The sequence below is a fragment of the Solea solea genome, chromosome 3 (genome assembly GCF_958295425.1).
Source record: "Solea solea chromosome 3, fSolSol10.1, whole genome shotgun sequence".
Lineage (NCBI taxonomy): Eukaryota > Metazoa > Chordata > Actinopteri > Pleuronectiformes > Soleidae > Solea > Solea solea.
Window position 1 is genome coordinate 36,347,952 of NC_081136.1, and position 26,184 is coordinate 36,374,135.

The window sequence follows — 26,184 nt, forward strand, 5'->3', positions numbered from 1 at the left end:
GTTTGTGAATTTGATTTTTTTTTCGAGCTCTTAAAATATTTTCCCAAGGGTCCTTGAAGTCCGTGAAAGTTTGTGAATTCGATATAAATAATTTTCAAGGCCCTTGAAAGTTTGAAAATGGCCCTAAATAATGGCCCCTTGAACTCTGCTGCTGAACTCAGTGTGTGAGCAGAGGAGCTCTGCTGCCACCTGGTGGCCACAAAACAGCCTCAATCACTACAGACATCAGATTATCATCAAATCAGATTATCATCAAATCAGTACGGAGGAGGATAGGGGCACATGGAAAAAAAAATTACAAAAGCCTGAATTCTGGTGGAAATCTAGATTAAAGTCATAATTCTGAGGGGGAAATTTAGATTAAAGTCATAATTCTGAGGGGGAAAATCTAGATTATAGTCATAATTCTGAGGGGTAAATGTAGATTAAAGTCATAAATCAGAATTTTGCCCCTTTTTTTTAAACATTTTTTAAAAAATGTGTCCCTAATCCCATTCAGATTATCATCTGCTACAGTTGATCATCTGTAAATTTCCCTTATTTTAATCAAAATAAGTCCTTTGTCCTTTTTTGTTGAGCTCGATCTGTGACGTGGTGAATAATCCAGCAGGTGGAGACAAATATTCACTCATACATAAACATTGTATATGTTTAATAATCTGTGTGTTTGTGTGTGTGTGTGTGAGTGAACCTTCATGTTTGTTTCTCTTAAACTGCAAAATAACAACTAATCGGTCATAAATGTAATCATTTATTATTCAAATTGAAATGTTAAAACATTTCAGAATAAAATCTCACAAAACGTTAAACATTAGATTCATTTAAATGTTGAATAATCCAGATAGTTAAGTGGACAAGTTTAATCTGATTAAGAATAAATAAGTAAATAATACATTCTGTTAAAACTCAATCAATAAATCAATTAATCGTCATGTATAGTAACAGATTGTTGATCTCACAGATTCATTCACTCACTTACTCACTGGTCACAGCTGCTGTCAATCACCTCCGCCTTTACTTCCGCCCCTCCCGCGCGGACACACCCATTTTCATACCGGCTTCCTCTCGCGTTTTTTTTTTCTCTTCAATGAATTATTTTAAATTTCCTGCTGATTACGTCCACGCGCACGGAGGCTGCTCCGCGTGCACGCGCGTCTGCACCTGTGAGGTGACGGCAGGGTGACTGTGTGTGAGTGAGCTGTACCTAGTGGGCGTGGCCCACTGCTCCCTCCCTGCAGACCGGTGCACGTGCACGCGCTGCTGCTGCAGCACGAGATAATTGTGCTTTTTTCTTTCGTTTTTTTTTTAAAAATAATCTGCAGATTCTTTTTAATTGACTCTTTTTTTCATGATGATGATGGTGATGATGTCATGTGATGCAGCAGAAGCAGCAGCGGTCACGAGTGGGTAATTTCTCACAGAGTGTGTGTGTGAGGGAGAGAGAGAGTGTGTGTGTGTGTGTGTGTGAGAGAGAGAGAGAGAGAGAGAGAGCCTCCTCCTCCTCCTCTTCTTCATCCTCAGTGTGGACTCAGTGATGAAGGCGCGCGGCTGCTGCTGCTGCTGCAGTGTGTGTGTGCGAGTGTCTTCATACGTGTGTGTGTGTGAGTGTGAGTGAGAGCAGCATGTTCTTACCGGTGTGGGTGAAGCTTTGGGCGGAGCGCGCGGACGGAAGTGATTAATTATCTGCAGGTGTCTTATTTTTTATTTTTTATTTTTTGTACCTGTGTGCGTGTGCGCGCGCGCGTGCGTCACCTGCGACATGAACAACATGAACAACTCGAACAAGAGCAAGAAGGACAAAGAAATCCTGGCGGAGTATGAGAGTCAGGTGAAAGGTAAGCGTGCGTGTGTGTGTGTGTGTGTGTGTGTGCGCGCGTGCGTGTGCGTGCTGACACCTCACCATCAGACGTCAGGATGATCCGGGTTCATCCTGAGTGCTGCATGACGCCTGAGGAAGAGGAGGAGGAGGAAGGGTTAAGTGTGTGTGTGTGTGTGTGATCCCTAATCATCTATGTCCATCTATCTGTGTGTGTGTGTGTGTGCGCGCGCGCTTATAAATGTGTGTGCTGACCTTGTCAGCTCCACATACCGGTGTGTGTGTGTGTGTGTGTGTGTGTGTGAGTGAGAGAGAGAGTCTTGATCGTCCATTTCTCATCTGTGTGTGTGTGTGTGTGTGTGTACATACGTGCCTTTTTAGAACCAGCTAGAATCCTCATGGAGACCAGAAAACCCGGTCCTAGTGAGGCTGAACCTCATTTGTGCTACTCCACATACCTCACTGTGTGTGTGTGAGAGAGAGAGAGGGAGAGTCTTGATCTTCCATTACTCAAATGTGTGTGTGTGTGTGTGTGTGTGTGTGTGTGTTTTACACACACCTGAGGTGTGTACGTGTTCCTGTTTTTGCTGCCTCTTCAGGACCAGCGTAGTCCTCATGGAGACAAGAAACCTCAATGCAGAGTCCTCACAATTACAGATGTACTAACCTTTGTGTGTATTTTACACTCAGATTGTGTGTGTGTGTTCCATTGGTATTCCTCTAAGGCTGTGACTGCAGGTGTGTGTGTGTGTGTGTGTACCTGACCTGCTGTTAGGGACATGTTCAGGTGACGATGATGATAACATCAGTCCTGAAATAGTGGTGGTTGCCATGACGGTGGGACAGCCCCTCTGTCTCTGTCTCTCTCTCCTCTTCCTCGTATCCATGGTAACACTGTGGCGTGCGATGGATCAAGTCAAATGACCTTTTCTCAAACTCTCACGCTCCGATCCAGAACAGACACCATTTTAAAATGTCCGCCCTCAGACGCTCGTCGTCGTCAGTACTCGATATCAGATTCATCAGATTAATCAATCCTGATCTGATCCATAACCCCGAGTTATCGCACTGACGCTGATCTCAGACTCATTCATGTTCCTGACGTGTGGTTCCAAAACATTTTGTTCCAAACTTTTAACTGATGTTAAAGAACATCAAATATTGTGATGTCACAGATGTTACTTATGTCAAAAACCTTGACACAATATTGTGATGTTACAAAATGTTTAACGTATGTAACATAAGCGCTACAAAATTGTATTGTCGCAAAATATGCTCATAATGTTAAAAAACACTGCTTTTTTTACAAAATATTTTACAAAATTTTGCTTGATGTAAAAAAAATGTTAATGATTTTACAAAGTACTTGGATGTAACAAAAGAGAAACACAATTGTAATGTCACAGAAATATGCTCTCAAAAGATATTTGCCAAAAATGTTCCTGATATTTAAAAAAACAAAACAATATACAAACAAAATATTGTGATGAAAATAACGTATGTAACTAAATTACAAACATGTAACTGATGTTACGAACTAATAATTATGTCGCAAAATTTGTTCCTGATATAAAACATCCTGACTTATTATCACAGGAAATTACAAAATATTTGAATGTTGTAAAAAAAAAATATGCGTAGAAAATATTCTGATGAAGAAAATAACGCACGTTCAAACGCTAATGTTGTGAAAAATATGATCAAAGTTAATGTTTTAAAACTAATGTTACCAAACATAATTAACATCATTGAAAAAGTTGATAAATGTAACGTTATAAAACATGAAGTCATGACGTAAAAAATGGAGGTCACAAAAAGTCCCCGAAACATTCTAAAAACATGGAAACATTTTAACACGTTTTTCAGCTTTTTACAAAATATTTGACATATTTGCAAAAGAGTACAGACAGAAAGCTCCGCCCACTTTTCTGAACATTCTAACACATGTATGTCAGAGGATTTTTTTGTTCCATTATTACAAAAAAAAGTATCACACTTATTCTGCTCTGGATTATCGTGTGTGTGTGTTCTTGTATGTGTTCCCTCTTTAGGACCTTGTCAGGTCCGGTAGTCCTCATGGAGACCAAAACCTGGTTGTAGTGAGATAGAACCTTTTTCTGAAGAACTGGTTAAGATTTGAAGTGGGGTTATGGTTAAGGTTAGTGATAATAAGGATTGATGCAGAGTCCTCACAAGTACAGCTGTACAAACACAGGGATGTCCTGCCCTCTCTCTCTCTCTCTCTCTCTCTCTCTCTCTCTCTCCCTCTCCCTCTCCCTCCCTCCCTCTCTCTCTCTCTCTCTCTCTCTCTCTCTCTCTCTGTCGCTCTCTCCCTCTCTCCCCCCTCTCTAATGTATAGATGTATAGATCTGCTCCTGTAACCATGTGCTCTCCAAGTCTGCCTCCTGTTCTGGCTCCTGATTGGTCGACACAGGAATGTACACACGCGCGCACACACACACACACACACACACATAGAGTCCCTCTCTCTCTCAGGAGGAGGCGGGGCCTGCTCGCTCGCCCGCTGAGGTCAGGTGATCTTGTAGAAAGGTAGAGCTGTGGGTTCATATGTTTGATGATGATGATGAAGCTGTGGTTTAAAGTGCAGTGGTGTCTCCACGTCATGTGACGACGGTCTTAATGAGAATATGCAAATGAGGAGGAGGAGCTCTGCAGGGAGCTGAGAGCGGGAGGAAGATGTTCTTGAGTGTTTCTGCGTGTGTGAGCACACAGGTGATTAGTGACCTCACATCTGTCCACCTACAGGACACACACACACACACACACAGAGGGACAGACAGACACAGAGAGGAGGGAGGGAGGGAGGGAGGGACTCTTCACTGAGTCAGTGTTCTGCGATGATCTCGTGAACGTGTGTGTGTGTGTGTGAGAGAGAGAGCGTGTGTGTGTGTGTGTGTGTGTGTTCTCTCGGCGATGATCCAGCAGCTCTGTGCCCTCTGTGTCCTTGAACCTGGTTGTCATGGTAACGGCCAGCTTCCTGTCCATGTGACATCACGCCCACACGCAGTGAATCCGTTTACGTGTTAACGTATGATGGTGGGCGTGGCGTTTCTGAAGTTAGCAGAGCGAGGTGTCGTGGACGTGGACTCTGTCCTGAGACCAAGTGTCAACATTCACATCTGCAACCAGGTTCCTACTGGACCAGGCTTCTGCTTCTGGTCTTCATCAGTCCACCTGTTGGATCCATGTGTTGCTCAGTGCTGCCCTCCACAGTTCAAAGCTCTCCTGTGTCTCTCGTGTCTCCTGTGGTTTCCCATGTCTCTTTTGTCTCCCGTGTCTTTTGTGTCTCTCGTGTTTCCTGTGTCTCTCGTGTTTCCTGTGTCTCTTGTGTCTCCTGTGTCTTCTGTGTCTCTCCTGTCTCCCGTGTCTTCTGTGTCTCTAGTGTTTCCAGTGTCTCCTGTGTCTCGTGTCTTCTGTGTCTCTCGTGGTTCCTGTGTCTCTCGTGTTTCCTGTGTCTCTCTTGTTTCCCGTGTCTCTCGTGTTTCCCGTGTCTCCCGTGTCTTCTGTGTCTCTCGTGTTTCCAGTGTCTCTCGTGTCTCCTGTCTTCTGTGTCTCTTGTGGTTCCTGTGTCTCTTGCGTCTCTCTTGTTTCCCGTGTCTCCTGTGTCTTCTGTGTCTCTCGTTTCTCCCGTGTCTTCTGTGTCTCTCGTGTTTCCCGTGTCTCTCATGTTTCCCGTGTCTTCTGTGTCTCTCGTGTTTCCAGTGTCTCTCATGTTTCCAGTGTCTCTCGTGTCTCCTGTCTTCTGTGTCTCTCGTGGTTCCTGTGTCTCTTGCGTCTCTCGTGTTTCCCGTGTCTCTTGTGTCTCCTCTGTCTCTCGTGTCTCTCTTGTTTCCTGTGTCTCCTGTGTCTTCTGTGTCTCTCGTTTCTCCTGTGTCTTCTGTGTCTCTCGTGTTTCCCGTGTCTTCTGTGTCTCTCGTGTTTCCCGTGTCTCTCGTGTCTCTCCTGATCAAAGACGAGGGAAACACAGCGAGCAGCGTCTCCGACTTCAAACGTCGTCGTCTTTCACTTTTCATGGTCTGAGATCTGAGACTGAGATTTTCATTGACATGAAAACTCACGCTGACTCATGTTTAACTGTTACAGCGTCAGAAACCTGTTCCTCAGCTGTCGTCTCCCCCTGAACAGTTTAGATTTAGCTCTGAGGTCAAAGGTCGAGGTCAGTGCGGCCTGTTGGACAAGTTTGTGTGAAATAAGCCTGAATGATGAGACTGATGAGACTGATGTGACGTTCAGGGAGCAGAGGACTTTTCTTAAATTCTTCCTTTATGCGCAGAAACACGATCTCTGAAGAACTTTCTATAAATTTGGCTGAAATCTGCACTTCAACTGTTTTAGATTGAGGTCAAAGGTAGAGGTCTAACCCTAACCCTAACCATGTGGCCTCATGGACATTAACTTCCTTGTTTATGTTAAATCTGACTCAAACTGTTGTGCAGCAGGGAGTTTTTTCAGAAGCAGATGTTATGTTGCCGTTAAATGACCGCGTGTAAGATAAAGTTTGAGTTTTATCTCTGTCATAAATTGATTTACAGGCTGTAAACCCTTTTTTTTAGATCACAGAAAAACTAACTTGCTTGAGAAAAGTGACGTTTTTAGTTGTTCTGCAGTGTCGCATGTTTCCAGTGAGACTTGATGATGAATTCATGATTACGCTGCAATCACGAGGTGACGACGTTTGATTCGGCTTCAGTTCAATTCAGATGACGTGATGGAATCATGGATTTAAATGACCCGACGTCATATCTGGAGGATATAAGGGAGCCGAGAAACCACACACACACCATCCCCAAAAAAAAATGCTGCACTGCTCCTTTAATCATCACCCTGCGTGAAGCATCAGTGCCGTTGCCACGGTTACCGACAGCTCTAACGAGGCTCAGCCTTTCATTTGGAAGGCGTGATGAGACGGAGGGGAAACCTGAAGCCGCCGCGTGTGTTTGGGACGTCCTGTTTCGGCCAATCGGAGGCGAGCGTCTGCTGCCGCCGTGGGTCACGTGATCGCAGGCGTGAACAGGCGCAACGGCGTCACACACATACACACACACACACAGTGAAGGAGGAGTGGCAGCCATTTTAAACCAGTCTGATAACACGAGCAAAAGAAGCCACGACACACACACACACACACACACTGTCACACACACACACTCAGTAGTATGGTTTTATTGACTTGTGGGGACCAAAGGCCGAGGCAATTTTCTGTTTTCTGAGCTCTATGAAGCATGTCCTGCTTGTGTGTGTGTGCGTGCGTGTGTGTGTGTGGCAGATTCCAGCTCTTGTCTTCACCTTCCTCGTCACATGGTTCACACACACAGTGTGTGGTTGCCAAGACAACAGGTAGTGGAGTGGATAGAGCCCCAAGGGATTGGTGTGTGTGTTTGTGTGTGTGTGTGGCGGTAATAAAGAGAGAGAGAGAGGTGGGGTTATCATTGTGTATTCTGTGCTCGCTCGCTCTCTCTCCTGCTGCAGACACATTCAGCTCGACTGGTGAGCGAGTGAATCCAGGCACTACCATTCTGACTGTACCTGTGTGTGTGTGTGTGTGTGTGTGTGTGTGTGTTCTCGTCATAAACACTGACTTTGTCAGGACCAGTATAGTCCTCATGGAGACCAAAACCTGGTCTTCATAGTGAGCGAGGAAGAACCTTATTTCTGAGGAACTGGTTAAGTTTAGGACTAAGATTTGAGTCATGGTTCTAGTTCATGGGTTAGGGTTAGTCATTAACTGGTTATGGTTACTGGGTTATAGTATATACATATATATATTTATATGTTCAAATGAATGGAAGTCAATGCAGAGTCCTGAGAGGAATAGCTGTGTGTGTGTGTATGTGTGTATGTGTGTGTGGTCCAAGGTGACTCCTCCTCAGACAAATGTTTCCATCAGCAGTTTTCAAAGAATGAAGAGTGAAGTGAGAACTGACGTCATATTTAACTAATGTAATGTATCGATTTGTCAAACGCAAAATCATTTCTCTAACGTTACCTTAAAAAAGCAAGTTAAGTGATGTTCAATGTTTTTACCACTGACAGAAGTGGCCTGGAAACCTCTACTTGGTTTTTTGAGGTGGCACTAATTAGAAAACCAGCTGATTTCTGATGAGCCTGTGGCACTGGAACGATTCGGTTTGGCTCAGTACAGTACATATTTCACCCACAACAGTCCGCTGATTGGGTGACTCTCACCCCAAATTGGAACTTAAATTGGTAATTCATACTGTCAATATCCCATGAAATTTAATCTTCCCATACCGGGAGTTGAACCCGGGCCGCCTGGGTGAAAACCAGGAATCCTAACCGCTAGACCATATGGGATTCTGTTAGTTAAAGAACTCGAACCATTCGGTTTGGCTCAGTACAGTACGTATTTTTGTGCGTTTCCATCAGGAATAGCACCAAAATAATCAGCCCTAATGGTGCCATTCTTTGGCACCCATCCCTTTGGGTACCAGAGTGAAATGGTATGGTACAGTCAGGGTAGAACTAGACCAGCCCTACCCACGACAGTCAGCTGATTGGGCGACAGTAAAACAGTACGAAGTTGTGCATTCTTTGACATCCATCCCTTGGGGTACCAGAGTGAAATGGCTAGACCGGCTCCACCCACGTCAGCTGATTGGGTGACTCACACAACTCACTCCAAATTGGAACTTGGAAATCCAACTTAAATTGGCAAGGGAATTCTGAATTCATACCTCCAGATTACTGTCAATATTCCATAAACTTTCATCTTCCCAAAAACCAGGAATTCTAACCACTAGACCATATGGGATTCTGTTGTAAGGGAACCCGTGTTTTCACCGACTGGAATGGTCCAGTTTGGTACAGTACGGAACGGAATGTTTTTTCTCTTGGTGGACCAGAGTGAAATGGTACAGTACAGTCAGGATGGAGCTAGAATGACTCCACCCATGACAGAGAAACATCTCCTTGCGACCGTTGTTTCTTCAACGCTGGCAGTCTTTTCTCATACAAAGCTTGACGTCTTGTTGAGACAAACAAAGAAGAGCCGCTGGACGTCCTACCTTGTTGTCTGCTGTGTTGAGCTACAGCATTGAGCCACAGCTCATCCCCTGCCTACCAAGTAAAGGCACTGTTCTCGGTCGAAAAGCAAGCTTGACCCAGGGCTTTACTATTTCAAACCATACCGTACTTGGAATCCTACAAGGTCCTTTGAGGTTGCAGCAACTTGAAAATCCAACTTAAATTGGCATTTCTGTTGATAGAATTTGGTAATTCTGGCTGAATTCTACAATTGTAACTTAACAATTATCCTTCATTACTTGTACTTATTACAAGATTACCATCAGATATTGTTTTTTTCCCTTTTCTAAACATTTGTGTTCCCATACCGGGAGTTGATAGCTCCACCCAGTCAGCTGATTGGGCGACAGAAAAACGGTATGAAGTTGCGCTACTCAGCCATTTGCACAGCGCATCCCCTGCCAACCAAGTAAAGGCACTGTTCTCAGGCCTTTACCGTTTCAAACCATGCTGTACTTGGAACGCCACAAGTTGTTGTTGCTCCAACTTGGAACTTGGAAAACCAACTTAAATTGTCATTTCTGTTGAAAGAACTTGGAAATCATGACTGCTTACTACAAATGGAATTTATGGGTGTAACATAAGGATGTGCATTCCCATACCGGGAGTTGAACCCGGGCCGCCTGGGTGAAAACCAGGAATCCTGACCGCTAGACCATATGGGATTTTAATGAAAGGAAGATGCGAGCCTTTCCGATTGGAACTTCTACCTGAGACCTAACCATTTTTGATGGACCCAGATAAACGTGACGACGAATCTGGCGTCTTTGAGAACGCATGCAAAACCAATCCCAAAAAATTTTTCCGGTGTAAATCCCGTCATCTGCGTGTGTTTGTGTAGATGTGCGGACGCAGTTGGTGGAGCAGCAACGCTGCCTGGAGCAGCAGACGGAGATGCGGGTCCAGCTGCTTCAGGACCTGCAGGACTTCTTCAGGAAGAAGGCAGAGATCGAGACGGAATATTCCAGAAACCTGGAGAAACTCGCAGAGAGGTTCATGGCCAAAACTCGCAGCACGAAAGACCATCAACAGTACAAGTAGGACTCTTCTTCACGTGCACGTGTTCATGTGACAGAAACGTTCCAGACTTGATTCGTTTTAACAGCGTTGATTTCTCTGTTTCTTCTCCAGAAAAGACCAGAACCTTCTCTCTCCGGTCAACTGCTGGTACCTGCTGCTGAACCAGGTGAGTTTGACCTGTTTCTGTGTTTGTGTGAAACTCTGTAAGATCTTCAGATGTTCAGATGTTCCTTCACACTTCACTGGGTCCATGTCTTCCAGGTGAGGAGGGAGAGTAAAGACCACGCCACCCTCAGTGACCTCTACCTGAACAACGTCATCTCCCGCCTCACGCACATCAGCGAGGACTCGGCACGTCTGCTGAAGAGGGTGAGCTGAAATAATCTGATGAGGATTAATTCACAGCAGAAAGTAGTCTCAAACAAATGCACCGAATCCCTCTGCATGGATCCTGTAAATCCTGTTTGGTCTCCACCACCTCCTCAGGCTGTTCAGCCGCTAAAAGCTGCACTACCTTCACAGGAAGGAGCTTTTTTTTTAGAGGCTTTTACTCTGAAAATCAGCTTCCAGTCAGACATCAAGAATTCAGATCCACATAGACCAGGATATATCCCAGGATTCCTTGTGGTTTCAAATGAGATTAAAACGTTCAAAGAACGCACTTTTAAAAAACAAGACGGCTTCAAAAATAGAACTTGGGTGAAAATGTTCACCACCACAGCTGCCACAAGGGGGAGCCAGTGTGTTTCCAGTGATTCTATGACCTCATGATTAATTACGATCATATTTAAGATTCTGGTTTTTCACGTTTACTAAATAAAAACATGAATTTGTAACACGACAACATCGGGAACGTTAGCTTGTTTTTCCTGTATCAGATTTTGGAAAAAAAAAATAGTTTCTCGTGTAACTTGAGTAATTTATGGAAGAGGATTAAGGTGTTTTTTTTTTGTGCTGAGATTTAAGTCAGAATTCTGACTTTACGTGTGGAGTAGTCGCTTTATCTGTATCCTGTCTTTGCGATCTTTCAGAAAATGTGCAAAAATAAGGACGTACGTGCTGATTTATGCTTAAGAATCTAAATAACATATATTAAAGTTAGGGGTGTTCTATATAAAAACAAACTATATTAAAGCATATTTTATACAATAAGATAAGATAGAATAGAACTTTATTACATTAGAAAAGACAGAAAAGATAAAGGTGATAAACGAGCATTTACACACAAAATATTAACAACAAGACGATAAAATGGAATGTACATAATATTGTGAATATAATTTCCATATCCTGTCTGTCTGACGCGGCTGAGTTGATTTAAATGAAAAGTAAAAAGTAAAAAATTCCCTGGAGCTTCTCTGCTGCCGCTGCTGCTGCCGATGCTCCGTCACAGATTAGCAGATTAAACGCCGCCTCCTCCACCGTCTTCATAATTCATCGCCCGGCTCCTCCTCGTCTTTTATTCATGGAGACTTAAATGCGGCGGCAGCCGCAGCTATAAACGGAAACTGTGCTGTGAGCAGCGACACCAGGATTCGTCCATCCATCCATCCATCCATCCATCCATCCATCCTCTGACTCCTCAGTCATTTTAGCTTAATATAATATTAATGCCACATAACTCCTGCCTCCTTCCTCGCCATCTGTTTAATGCATGAGACACAAATTCATTTGTGAACGCAGGCATTTGTGTGTGTGTGTATGTGTGTGTGTGATGCTGTGTTCAGGTTCCTGATTGATGGTCAGTGTTTCTTCAGTGCTCCGCTCACACACTCTTGACTTTAAGTGGCAGTAAAATCATTTTAAATGAGTAAAAGTCAAATCTGCAGCTTTGAAACTGTGTCCACAAATGCTGAGGCGTTTGAAAGCTTCACTGTTGAGGCAGAAACAAACCGACGACGTCTGCGTTCTTTAAGCTAAACCCGCTGCTTTGATTCCTCTCTTGTTTTGTCAGAGTAAAGAAATCATCTTTCAGCTTCAGGAAGATCTCATGAAGCTTCTGAACGAGCTCTACACCGTGAGTGGATCCAAACATTCACGTAAAACACGCCTTAAACTCCGTTTACGACCTGAAACTGACTGTGTTGTCGTTCACTCAGGTGATGAAGACGTACCACATGTACCACGTCGAGATGATCAACGCCGAGACCAAGCTGCGCGAGGCGGAGCGCCAGGAGGGCCGCGTGAAGGGCGTGTCCGGGACGAGCGGAGGGGTGGAGCCTGTGTTCGGCCTGCGGATAGAAGAACGCCACCAGAGACGCAACGCCGCCCGCAAGATGGAGAAGATGAGAGAGAAGGTATGAGGCGCTTCCTCCTCCCCCCCGGGGGGCGGGGCTTGTGTGCTCCACCTGTTAGTCGGATAGTGATTTCCAGTTCTCAGAGAACTAGTGGAGGGAAGGGGAGAGGAATGAGGGGAGGGAACAGGAGCTGAGTGGGTGAGTGCAGTAAAAAGGACAAATCAGAAACCCCTGGAAGAAGTGGGTGTGTGTTTGCCTGTGTCTCATTTGCATATAAAGGGACAATGCACAAAACCGAGCGTTCTGAAAGGGGGCGGGTTTAGCAGGGTTATTGAACTGCTGTGGTGCTTCATCCTTATGGTATTTTGACCAAGGCATGTCACTGACATGTTCATTAGGACACCAGGGAACTATTTTAACTTGGGGAAATAGGGTATAATATGTCTCCTTTAAGAATTTATTTTCAGAAAATGTCCTGTGAGTAAGTGCTTTTTTAAAATAGTGTTAACAATTTAAAATGAAGAAAAACATAAAAAAAGCACTGTAGTTGTACACGAACACCAGATTTTGTCGAACCATCGCGTAATTACGATAACGCAAAGTCCATTTGAGCAAATGTGTCGTCTGCGATATGCTCGGAGTCAAAGGGTTAACGTAAACCAGTTTCCAGGGTTCCGATGTGTTCATGGTTGTTTGGGCCTGATCACTTTTACACTCTCCGTCTTTTTTGTGTGTCCATTTCCTTCTCGATCAGAGGAAGGCAAAGTACTCTGAGAACAAACTGAAGGTTCTTAAATCCAGGAACGAGTATCTGCTGACGCTGGAGGCCACCAACGCCTCTGTGTTCAAATACTACATCCACGACTTGCCCGACATCATCGACGTGAGTAAAACCTCTCATCACACGTCGTCGTCGCTGCCGACAAACACAAACGTCTCCGTCTTCTCTGGCGTCCTCAGTGTTGTGACCTAGGGTACCACTCCAGTCTGAGCCGCGCCCTGAGGACCTACCTGTCGGCAGAACTCAGCCTCGAGGCCTCCAGGAGGGCGGGGCTGGAGGTGCTGGAGGGCGCGGTGGAGGGCCTGGACCCCGCCCGAGACCGCCAGCGTCTGCTGGGCCTCTACCCCACCGCTTTCTGCCCGCCGCAGCGCTTCAACTTCCAGGCCCACATGGGCGACGAAGTCAGTTCTTCTTCCTGTTTGTTGTCCATCACAGTTTGTTTTTTTATCTGTTTTATCTAGCGGAACTCCCAAAAGTATCTACGCATTTATTTTCCTGAATATGAAATCACGACTTGTGACGATACAATAGTTTGGGTCCTTAGGGTAACGGCTGTTGATGGTTCGTGTTGATTTTCATTTACTTGTGCAAAATTGTCATTTTAGGGGTTGACCTAATGTGCTACCGGCAGCATTCACTTGTTGTCATAGCAACTGTAAGAATCCTGTGTTAGCGGAAACGGGCCACGTGCAAATCCGGCTATTAAATTACTTTGACGTAACACCCTTTCAAAATACGAATTCCGGGTCCAGACAACAACGGCCGAACATGTGAACAATTACGATCTTTACTATCTTTATCTTTACGATCTTTATCTTTACGATTTGTATCTTTACAATCTTTATCTTTACGATTTGTATCTTTACGATCTTTATCTTTACGATCTTTACTATCTTTATCTTTACGATTTGTATCTTTACAATCTTTATCTTTACGATTTGTATCTTTACGATCTTTATCTTTACGATCTTTACTATCTTTATCTTTACGATTTGTATCTTTACAATCTTTATCTTTACGATCTTTACGATCTTTATCTTTAACTCAGATCTGTTCAAACAGCGGAGCCGTGCAGGTTAGGGTACTAAGTCGCACGCCTGCTTTACTATCGCACGCGTGTGCGACGTATTATCTTTATAACTTTAAAGATTTTTTGCGTCCATGTCACCTCCAGGGCTCCGTAGTTTTCCTCTAAAAGTGACGATCATTTATAAAGTGAATAACTGAACCAGAGCTGTTCAGTAATTCCGAATGTCAACTTTTATTATTGACCCAGACAGACTCTCACATGCTCTGAATCTTGAGGTTCTGATCCTTTTCTCTTCATGGTTTCCCATCAGGTGGCTCAGATCGCCTCTCAGCCTCAGGTCCAGTCTGAGCTCAACCTCCGCCTCACGCAGCTCCAGACTCGCCTGGCGTCACTGAAGATCGAGAACGAGGAGGTGAAAGTCATTGATATCATGAAAAACCTTCACGGAAATAACTTTAGAGAATGTTTGCTACTCTATCTCACTGTGAGACAGACTTTTCCAACAGGAAACTCAAGTTTGTAAAACTCTCACTCTCCCACACCAAACCCCATAGAGAAAACCAGTCATTTAAGGTCGCGGGGACACAGGAGCTGCTGGTCTTCTGCTGCCTCGTGTGGTCACTTTGTGTCACTGAGGTCAATCTGGGTGAAGATTTCAAACGCCGAATTTATAAAAGAAGACATTTGAACTCAGTGATGGAGGCAGCAGTGGATCAAAAACTCCTGTGTGCTGTGATGTTAAAATCACTGGTTTTCTCTATGGGGTTTGGTGTGGGAGAGTGAGTGGTTTACAAACTTCAGTTTCCTGTTGGAAAAGTGTGTCTCACAGTGAGATAAAGACGTGAACATGTTCTTAAAGATAAGGCAGCCATGTTTTACACAGTCCACAAACTCACTGTCGTTATGCAAATGTATTCATTTTTAATGGCTGGACGATAACGTAACAGATGTAGCTTCCTAAAATATCTGTGTCCCGTCCCGAGCTGAGAGTGGTGCCGCAGCCTCACTGTGCACACACACACACACACACACACACACACACAGACGTTCACTGAAGCCTGAAGGACATAAAAACGCTGAAGGAGTGAGGATTAATGAGCTGCGTCTGCACGTGTCAGCAAATACACACACACACACACACACACTCGACGTCAGGAAAATAAAACGTGGACCTGCAACAATCACACTTTCATAATGAATAACTCGTGAAGCTCTCAGATCAGTGTTGTTTCCATGGAACTAAAGGTGCAGTGACACTAATGTAACCTCACAGTCTTTCTTCATGTGTCCCGCGCAGGTGAAGAAGACGTGGGGCGCGACGCTGTCCACGCTACAGGACATGACGGTGCTGGACGACTACGACGTGTCGCAGAGCTTCACCCACAGTCCGTCGTCCGAGTCGGTGAAGTCGAGCGTGTCGGACGGCTACCTGAACAAACCCAGTCTGGCCAAGAGACGAGCCAATCAGCAGGAGACGGAGCTTTTCTACTTCAACGTGAGCAAAATATCCTGCTCTAATGAGGGAGTAACGTAAAATGCAAGGAAAATATTTGCATAAAGTTGGATTAAAAATTTTATTTTGATTTAAATGACATTTTAAAATGTGAAAGGGGAAAGAAAAAGTTTAAATACATGTAAATTTAAGTTATACACAAACGTGGAAGGGGAAGAAAATCATTGTTGCTCATTTATATCACTCAGAAACACAATTTGCGATGAGCTATTGATGAATTTGTGTCAAATACAAGGAAATTATTCGTTTAAAGTCGTACGCATTCAAAAAAATATCCAAAAAAAACTGTAGAAGGAGGAAAACACAGTGACCAGGAAGTAAAATATTTGTTTAAAGTCGTATTTAATGTATATAAATTGAATAGAAATTGTATTCGAACAAGTAAATGTAAGGCAGAGGAAAATAAATGTGTTTTTATTTTATTGTGTCGCTAAAAACGTTAAAAAAAAGTCATATTTTTGAATTTCTTTTCTTTCTCTTCGTTTATTGACATTCATATATTTATTTTTCAGCATGGAATAAAAAATAAAGTAAAAAGGGCTTTAAAAACTTGTATTAAAAAGCCTTAAATGTCATCATAGACCTCTAATATTTGGCATTTTTGTCTGTTGTGCAGAAATTCCGTGAGTATCTGGAGGGAAGCATCCTCATCGCCAAACTCCAGGCCAAACACGACATCCTGAAAAAAGCCTTAGCTGAAGGTGAGACGCGTGAAAACAAACGACATCGTTCGCATTTACGACATTTTAAAGCTTCTTCTCTTGTCGCAGGTTATAAAGCCGAGCTGCTAACGACCAGGTAAACTCCTCATTTCCTCATTCACTCAGTGACTTTATCTGTTTTCTCCAAAAAATCGAAATCTTTTCTTTTTGTTTCATTTCTGTTCATCAAAGTCGTGGGAGGAAAAATTCCCACAGCAAACACCAGGTACAGTTTAACTTAAAAAATCCCAGAGTGCACCAGTGTGAGATTAACTGTCAGTTTAACACGACTGCACTTGTTTGTTTGTGCAGGATTCAACCAAAGCCATACCGTTACTGGTGGAGAGCTGCGTCCGCTACATCAACCTGCACGGTGAGTTTCAGCTACAGATTATTTCATGTTTTCACACTTAACAGTTTCATAGTTAAAGCAAATCGTTAGCAGAAAGTAACGTCTAATGTCATTTTTCACAAGAGACCTGAGAAAAATCCAAATTTAATTCAAACGTGTGCATAAATATTGATTAAAAAGTTTGGGAAAAATGCTCCAAAAAAAATCTCCCGCGACCCATCTCAGGGTCCCGACCCAGGCTTTGGGAGCCACTGGACCAGACAAACAGAATAATACAAAGTAAATAAAGTATTCTGATCCTTTTCTAAAGCAAATAAAAAAATAAGTATAAAATGAACACTGTAAAAATATTAAGAACCTGAAAGTATAATAACGAACAAAACTGTAAATGTAGAGAAAAAATATACAAACTATCCCAAAAGCTGGTGAAAATGTTTAATTTGTTTTTGTCCTGATGAAATAAACTTTGAAACCTTTGGCTAGCTGTTTCTCTCTGTATCCAGAGTGTGCTAAGCTAAGCTAAGTGGCTATATTGTTCTAGTTATAAACATTATCATCTCTTACTTTTTTAATAAGTATTTCCTAGTTCTAATTACTTTGTTCCCCTTTTCTCTACTTTTTAAAGTGTCTGAACATGCTAGCATGCTTCAGTCATAGCACAGATGCTAATAATGATGCTAATACATAATTATATTTTCCTCAAACTATTATAAAAACAGGTCCTTGAAGAAAACCGTTGTATTTGTTGTTTTAAAATTTATGTAAATGAAAGCGGTCCCAGTGTGGAGCCTTGATGAACACCACCGAACTGTGCCGTTTATTTCACAGGTCTCCAGCATCAAGGAATATTCCGGGTGTCGGGATCGCAGGTGGAGGTCAACGATATCAAGAACTCCTTCGAAAGAGGTCAGGGGTCTACTTAAAAAAAGGGGGAAAGCTGAAAGGAAAAACAGCATGTTGACGTTTAATGTTGTTTTTAACTGTGGCTCAGGTAACGACCCACTGATCGACGAGGAGAGCAACCACGACATCAACTCTGTGGCCGGAGTGTTGAAGCTCTACTTCAGGGGTCTGGAGAACCCGTTGTTCCCCAAAGAGCGATTTAATGACCTCATTTCCTGCGTCCGTGAGTATCAGTGTCTGTTTACTGCACGTGGTCTTTGCACGAGTCCACACCAGAGGATGAGAACCTGTTAAAACTCGTCACTTTGTAAACACACAATTCACATTTAAGATTCAAGATTCAAGAATTTTTATTATCATTATGAGGACATAATAAAATCTTTGCACAGCACACAAGACACAACAAAAGACTTAACATTTAAATAAGACACAACAAAAGACTTAACACTTAATAAGACACAACGAAATGTAAAACCCAACAAAATATAAAACTAAAAACACGAAAACAAACCTAAAAAGCCGAGAGCCGGTGCACGCATCATTTAGTCAGTTATCGTTTTTATTTTTATTTCGGTTAACGAAAAACGTTTTTTTCAATTTTAGTTTTCGTTATTCCGTTTTTGTTAACTATGATAACCTTGGTTTTTATCGACCACTTTCGCTAACAGTGGCTAATAACGGCTAGCCCAGGATACGTTTGTGAGACTTCCGACTTCTGATGTTAAGTGTGTTACAGTTTCCGCAGAACTTCAGTTCAGGTTATTTAGACGTTAAAGTTAGTATCAACGCTAGGTTAGCTTGCTAAGAAAAGATTGCAGTTTTTTTATTTCCTGTTGAGAAAAGATCGCAGAACCAGAACCAGGACTGTGTCTGTCTGAAAACACTCGCAGACGTCGACTCGTGATCTTCTGTCTTGTTGTTTTTCTCTTGCAGGAATAGAGAATCTGTACGATCGAGCTCAGTGCGTGCGTAAGATCCTGCTCGGCGTCCCGAGGGCGACGCTGGTGGTGATGCGTTACCTGTTCGCCTTCCTCAACCAGTGAGTAACCACTTCCTCAACACACAGGGTTTCTAGACGATCACAGAGACGATGAACACAGATCAGCAGCAGCAGCAGTGATGAAGAGGCGTGGAGTGTGAGAGTGTGACCTGCAGGTGTGAAGTCGCTGTTCACATCACGTCTGTGAAGATTCAGCCTCGACCACAGAAAAGGTTTCAGGTCCAGGATCTAAAAAAAAAACGACCACAGTTATTGAATTTATAATTTAAATCATGTATTACTGTTGTGACATGTTTCTGTCTATAAAGTGTTTCAAATATAGTGTTTCTCTGTGGAGAAGACACTAAAAAAATAATGATTTTTCAGCTGCTCGGTAAACAAAGAAATCATTAAAATAATAATATTTGTCCTCAGTTTGTCTCAGTACAGCGATGAGAACATGATGGACGCGGGGAACCTGGCCATCGTGTTTGGCCCCACCCTCCTGCCCACGCCGGACTCTCTGGACCAGGTCGCGTGTCAGGCTCACGTGAACGAGGTGGTGAAAACCGTGATCCTGCATCACGACAACATCTTCCCCGACACCAAGGAGCTGCCGGGACCTGTGTACGAGAAGTGTATGACGGGAGAGCAGTACTGGTGAGAAAAGATCGCATTTTTTTATGAACTGGTGAGAAAAGATCGCAATTTTTTATGTACTGGTGAGAAAAGATCGCACTTTTTTATTTACTGGTGAGAAAAGATCGCATTTCTTTTATGTACTGGTGAGAAAAGATCGCATTTTTTTATGTACTGGTGAGAAAAGATCGCACTTTTTTATTTACTGGTGAGAAAAGATCGCATTTCTTTTATGTACTGGTGAGAAAAGATCGCATTTTTTTATGTACTGGTGAGAAAAGATCGCACTTTTTTATTTACTGGTGAGAAAAGATCGCACTTTTTTATTTACTGGTGAGTAAAGATTGCACTTTTTTATTTCCTGTAATCGCAGTCATTTAAGATTCAGAACGTCATTATTATAATCATAATTATGCTGAAGTTAATTATAATCAGTTTTAATCAGGATAATTAAAAATATAAATAGAAAAACAACTGTGTTTAAAAACAGAAAAGCTATAAAAAACTATATCATAACATCATAAAATATACACTATAATGTGTGATATGTTCATAATAATTCAGTGTGTAAATCCAGTATTTTTCTCTAAATAACAGTTAAATCAAATAAACATACGTCTAATCTGAATAAACCTCTTTAAGTGAAATTAAATAAACGTACTTCTAATCTGAATAAACCTCTTTAAGTGAAATTAAATAAACATACGTCTAATCTGAATAAACCTCGTTCAAACAGAACCTCCTCGAGAATGATGATATTTTCCACGTTTTCTTGCGTCTCACAGAAACACAGTGATAATGACGTGTTGGTGCACAGGTGCGCTGCAGACTGCAGGTCACATCCCATAATAATTCTGCATCATTTCTTTTTAACAAAGTCGGCGCTAAATTATCACACTGACAAAAAAAATATCACCAGATCCTGACGAACGTGTGAGGAAATGTGTGAGAGACTCAAACACTGAATGAATGAATTAATCTCTCTCACTCTCTCTCTCTCTCTCTCCGTCTCCCTCCCCCCCCCCGTGGCAGTGAGAGTCCGTTCAGCGAGCCTGGAGCGCTGGAGGAGGCGGAGCCTGACGCCGGCACTGAAACCCAGACCAGCGAGGAGGGTACGTTTGACCTCTGACCTTCACACAATCGCCCACGCTGCCATCCTGCTGTCTCGTGGTGGAGAGAGGTTGCTATGGCAACTGCAGCTCTGGAGACACACACACACACACACACACACCTCCTCCTCTCCTTCTGTCATCTGAGTTTTTGTGATTGGTGGAGCTGTGGGCGGAGCTGTGGGCGGAGCTGTGCCTCAGAGAAAGCGCTGACTGACATCTGTGGTCTCTCTCTCTCTCTGTCCTCAGAGGGCGAGGCGGTGGAGGCGGTGGCGAGGTTCGACTACGTGGGTCGCTCGGGCCGCGAGCTCTCATTCAAGAAGGGGGCGTCGCTGCAGCTGTTCCAGCGGGCGTCACATGACTGGTGGGAGGGGCGGCACAACGGGAACCGCGGCCTGGTGCCGCACCAGTACATCATGGTGAAGGACAGACGCGGGCAGAGCCGCGACGACATGTACGAACACCAACCTTTTATACGCTTAACAACTAAAACTGTGTTTCACGTCTTTATCTCACTGTGAGACAGAAGTCTGTAAAGCACTCACTCTCCCACACCAAAGCCCACAGAGAAAATCAGTGATTTCAGGAGTTGTTGATCCACTCCTGCCTCTATCACTAAGTTCTAATGTCTTATTTTGTAACTTTGGATACATTTGGATTAACTTTATTGACACAAAGTGACCACACGAGGCAGCAGCAGAGCAGCAGCTCCAGCTAAAATCACAGATTTTCTCTAAGGGGTTTGGTGTGGGAGGGCGAGCGCTTTACAAACTCTGCTGCTCGGATCGCGTCACTCGCCTCGTGTCCATCGACGGTCTTTGTCCTCCTGTGTCCTCAGGACTGACTCCATGTCGGACACGCTCAGTCAGAAGGCGGACAGCGACGGCGGCGGCAGCAGCAGCACCGACGACAAGCGCTCGAGGAGCGAGCTGAGCTCGCCCACGGACATCAGACCTCCAGAGACCTACAACAGGTCTGTCATGTAAGAGACAGAAAGAAAACACTTTCTTCTTCTTTTCTCACCTCTGAAATGAGCGACACAGGTGTTTCCCGTGTGACTGCAGACACTTCCTGTTTTAGATTCACAGTCTGACACGCACACATGATCACAACTTCATCATCTGATTCTCATCTCTGTACATCAGTCAGACATGTTATTATGTAGAAATGTATTTATTACAAATGAGAATAAAAAGATGAAAAATGTCACAGATATCGTACTGTAATCGTACAAAGTAATAAGATATACTGTTAAGCTACAACCCGCCAAAATAATGTTGGAAGATATTTATATAATAATATTATTAACAATAATAAAGAAAACAGTATTTCTGAATAATGAAATGACAAATACCAACTCATTTATAGAGTTTTTATAAGAAAGTTTACATAAATATCGGAAGCAAATTTGTAGTTATTTTAATCGTTATAAACATCTAAAAAAAAAAGTTGTTATGCAACAAATTATGGGCGGAACAAAATATTGATACGGTGTAAATCATCGTGCTATCTCCCGATGAGTCGTTACGATGTTCAGTATCGGTATTTGTCGTAACCATTGGCTCAGATATCAGAAACAAAGTGTTTTAAAATGTATCGGACTGATAACGTATCGGTGATAACAGTACAGAGTCAAAGTGGAAACATCGTAAACGAATCATCTGTAATCCCGTGAAACTCGTGAGATACAAATATGTATCACTGACGCCAAATATCGATAATTCAGTTTAAAAATAAACAAATGTTACTCACAGCGTCACTACCTCGTTACTCCTGGTGGTGGCGCTGTCATGAGGTTAACATGAACTGGCTGAAGAAGAAGAAGAAGAACACTGTGTTTATTCTGTGTAATAAAACACCCTTTCAAAATAAAAGTCTTATTATTATCCTGGTCTCAGTCACAGGAGGAAGCGGACCGACGGTTTGTTCCGCCGCCCGCTCGGCCGCTCCAACGACAACCACGCCAACGGCGGCGTGATGGAGCGCAGCTCGCCGCCCGTCACCGGACACTTCAGCCCCAGGGAGCTGCTGCTGGGGCGGGGTCAGGGCCTGACTCCGCCCCTCGACAGCCCGGAGCGCCGCCGCCGATCCGCCGCCGCCGTGACCATGACGGTGAGCCGGCACGACTCGCTGCGGCGGCCGGAGGACACGCCCATCCGACGCTCGAGCAGCGGGCAGCACGGCTTCAGCGACTCGCTGCGGTCCAGAGCGCTGGATCCTGACTCGCTGGCACAGGTACGTTCAAATACCGCAATGTTTACCGCGCTCGCGTCGTATCCGCGACATCGTAAGAGGAAAGTTTCCGACGTATTACCTTTTACGAGGTTTTTACGATCTTTGCTGACGTTTTCAAAAACAGCCTCACCGAAGTAAATGTTTGCGATTTAACGTCAGGAATTCTTATGACAAGGAGGGCGCACTTTCAACTACTTTTGTTTGATCGTGAGCAGAATAACTAACTAAAAACTAACTAGTTTTAAGGATGTATTTTGGAGGTCAGATTTAGCCAAAGGAAGAAAAGGCTTCATCTTAGCGCCGGTCTGAATTGTTAACGTTGCGAGATACGTGGTTTTTGGCTCTCGTTACTCCTTCCTTCCCCCGTCCGGGTTCTCGTTCTGTCCAGAAACTCCACTTTGTCGTATCGGTTTGGAAACAAGTAAAAACGTTTGGGGACCAGGAGTTCAGGTTCTGGTGTCCGATGCAAACACGACAGTTTTGTTTCAGTGTGAAAGTGTTTCTCGCTGTTTGTCTTTCACTAACGTTGCGGTTCTGCCACAGGACATCGAGGAGTCGGTGACCGTGGCCCTCGGCGAGCTGCGGCAGCTGGAGCGTCAGGGCTGTCGGCCGGCGCCCGACGTGGTGCTGGACACTCTGGAGCAGATGAAGAACGGCCCGGCCACCGCCTGCTCCTCCGAGTCTCCCAGCCCCCACAGCACCCCCAGCACCCCGGGTACTCCCGGGACCCCCGGGACCCCCGGCACCCCGAGCCCCCTCAGTCCTCTGAGCCCCATCAGCCCGCTACCCGGACCTCCGCCCGGACCGCCCAGACCCGCCAATCCTTCCCCCGACGCTCTGGGCTCCTTCAAGCCTGTGGCGGCCGCTCGCATCGGGGCCCCACTGAGGCCCCCAGCCCTCAGACCCAAACCTGTGGTCCCTCCTAAGAGCAGCACCCCGCCTCTGCCCCCACCGCTGGACAAATCCTGCACCATGTGAGCCAAACCAGGCCGATACCAGGCCAAATCAGGCCTACCCGGGCCAAAACTGGGCCAGAAGAGGAGATCAGGGTTAATGTTTATAATCAGCAAACATGAGGGTAGAAACGTTAGCAGAGGAAAGAGGTTTTAATGTAGTAATAAAAATATAATCTATGACATGACCTATGATATGATATGCCATGATATTTATGTGTCGTCAGGTGGGTGTGGTCTCTGTAGGTGTGTAGGCGTTTACTTTCTCCATGTATCCAAGCATTTATCAAAGGTTTACTGCGGAGGAAGAGGCGGAGCTTCCCGTCCCCGAGGGCGGGGCAAGTGTAGTGCAGCTCCAGTGAAAACAATGTAGTTTCAGTGACGTGAATGTTGTCATGACGATAGGGGGAGGAGCCTGTCAGCGATGAGGAATATAAAAAAAAGCTGCTGTTTTTTTCGTAGAAAGTGTCGCAATCATCGGCTGCTGCTGTTTCTATGACGACGAAGGACGCGACATCGGAGTGAAGGAAAAACTGGTTCAACGACGTTTTCTGTGACTCATTTATTTCGGTTTTTTTACGTTTTTTAACTCAGTTCAGCTGCTACGTTCACATTCACCTCAAACCACGGAAAAAAAAGAGAAGAAGACGACGATGAAGACGACGCCTCCCGAGGTCGTCAGTGACACCAAACCACGCCCAGCTTCTCAACGAATGTTTCCACTCTTTTACGACTGTTCAGCCATTTATTGAATGTTCGGTGAGGCGAGGCCGAGGCCGCCGCCCACCACACTTTTTTAAAAGCCTTCTTATGTTTGTCGTCGGGGAAACCCGAGTTAAAAAAAAAAGAGAAAAAAAAAACGTGCCGGGACCGGAGCTTCAAACAGGGTGTGACTGTTGATGCGGAGGGAGCGACGGAGCGCGACGCGGTCGTGCGATTTTCTCTTTTGTTTGTGTGCGAGTGTGTTTTTCAGACAGGAAGTACGAGATCGTCCTCACAAGCGCACGAGAACCTCCGGAGCGTGGAGATGAAGGATTATCGCGGTGGGTTTTTCCTCAAAGTTCAAGGTACGTTCACACCAGACACACGCGATTAGAGTCGGTCGGTTTTTCCTGAAGTTACGTGGTCGCTTGACTTCCGTGCTCGTGTTTTGCCCCGCCCACTCGCTCTCGTGTCTGAAACAGAGGCAGGACATAGGAAGAATCCAATCACAAATTGGCTTTCGCAAATTTACGTCGTACGAAAACTACAGTGACTGAAGGCAAACAACGCAAATGTAGCATTTTAGTTGGATTTGCGTCGCTGGCGTTCGGGTTTACGTGTTTTCTTTATCGGCAGAAGAAGAAAAAGTCCTTTCGACTTTTTTGCGTTTGCACTCGTTTGTGCCAAAGACGTCGGTTGAAAAAAAATGCTGCTCTTCCACTTTAACTGGAGCTAAGTCACGTGTTGCCAAACAACCGCCGATCAAATCTTGCTTACCTAAAAAGTAATCCAGCTCAGGTGCTAGCCAATCAAATCACATTTCTTTACCGTACGTCGTCTAAAACTGAGCTCTGGAACTCTCTGTTTACACTTTTGTTGGATGGACGATGGACACCAGCGTTTTCGCAACATCCCAACAAGCTGAGTCGAACATTATCCGAAGTTTTGACGCGAGAGCTAGCAGTAGAAGTTCTGTAAAACGTCAGGGTTGACTTTGGCGTTCTTACACAAGCTCAGTCGAACATTATCTGAAGTTTTGACGCGAGAGCTAGCAGTCGAAGTTCTAGGATTAATGTTCGTGGACATTCTCTAACGTGGCGTCTCTGGGCGATCTCCGGGGAATTGTCTGAATTCCAGTTCATGTCTGAAAACTGTGTGTGTGTGTGTGTGTGTGTGTGTCTCCTCAGTGATAGACAATAGATTATTCATGTCTACCTGAGCACCGGGAGACGCAGGTGTGAGCGAGCAAGCGCCAAACAAAGCATGCTAACGTACGCTCGTGTGTGTGTGTGTGTGAGTTGACCTGCTTGTTCCACTAAAGTCACGCGTTAACCTTAAGTTCACAATAAGCTAACAGGGTGGGGCCGTGTGTGTAAACGCCCAAACAAACAAAAACACTTGAACAGCACAGTGAATGTGGCTCTGTCTGTCCGTCTGTCCGGGCTGGAGACTGATGAGTGTGTGTGTGTGTGTGTGTGTGTGTGTGAAAGTGCCTTTTTTTTTAAAGCCGTTGTGAATCCACTCACGCATGTATGTCCCTGAGCGAGGAGCAGCAGCACTCCCAATGAAAGTGTTTTCCCCGTAGATTTTACCGACTCATACGAACTCTTAGCATTAACCCATTGTGACATTGCACTTTGATGTATAGGACTGTGTACGTTGGCATGTAGCATCATAACATGTTGGTGCATTTTTAAAACGCGACGCGGCGGAGGGAGGTTCCATTCGTCTGAATGTGTTTGATGATGAAGGAGATGTTTCCCCGTTTGTTTTTCCCTCTTTTGTCCGTCAGTGTTGCCGTGTTTGAAAAAAAATAACTCCTGCAGACGAGCTCATATTAGCCAAACTGGATTGTATCAATGTGTTTATGTATTTATATTATAAATAAACCTGAATAAATTTAGCGTTGGGAGTCGTCGGCTGACCGAAAGCAAGCGAAAGCGTCTGAATGTTTTTGTTCCAAACTCAATAAAAAAAACAAACAAAAACCCTCGTGTGTTCTGTACGACGGCGAGATTCTGATCGTGAACTCGGCGAATAAAATCTGCGATATCTTAAAACTACGTCCACGTCTTTATCTCACTGTGAGACAGACTTTTGTAAACCACTCACTCTCCCACACTAAACCTCATAGAGAAAACCAGTGACT

At 44.3% G+C, this 26,184-nt stretch overlaps 1 protein-coding gene and 2 non-coding genes across 4 annotated transcripts; 1 reads left to right on the forward strand and 2 right to left on the reverse strand.

Annotated features, from left to right (window-relative positions):
• Nucleotides 1–1,430: 1,430 nt before the first annotated feature.
• On the forward strand, nt 1,431–25,969 carry LOC131457324 (SLIT-ROBO Rho GTPase-activating protein 1-like). Of its 2 annotated transcripts, none has more exons than XM_058626297.1 (23): nt 1,431–1,835; nt 9,723–9,918; nt 10,013–10,067; nt 10,163–10,270; nt 11,856–11,918; nt 12,001–12,198; nt 12,893–13,021; nt 13,099–13,320; nt 14,260–14,361; nt 15,247–15,444; nt 16,079–16,163; nt 16,233–16,260; nt 16,356–16,389; nt 16,476–16,536; nt 17,344–17,421; nt 17,507–17,641; nt 18,352–18,457; nt 18,833–19,057; nt 20,069–20,148; nt 20,395–20,599; nt 20,984–21,127; nt 22,044–22,380; nt 22,924–25,969. In XM_058626297.1, exons 1-23 carry the CDS (start codon nt 1,760–1,762, stop codon nt 23,356–23,358), a joined length of 3,300 nt encoding a protein of 1,099 aa, XP_058482280.1. In that variant the 5' UTR covers nt 1,431–1,759; the 3' UTR covers nt 23,359–25,969. The 2 variants fall into 2 exon arrangements, with proteins under 2 accessions (XP_058482280.1, XP_058482281.1); XM_058626298.1 differs by having other exon boundaries at nt 20,984–21,118.
• On the reverse strand, nt 8,081–8,152 carry trnae-uuc (transfer RNA glutamic acid (anticodon UUC)). Its single transcript has one exon. It is a non-coding gene; the product is annotated as a tRNA-Glu (tRNA).
• On the reverse strand, nt 9,475–9,546 carry trnae-uuc (transfer RNA glutamic acid (anticodon UUC)). Its single transcript has one exon. It is a non-coding gene; the product is annotated as a tRNA-Glu (tRNA).
• Nucleotides 25,970–26,184: the final 215 nt, after the last annotated feature.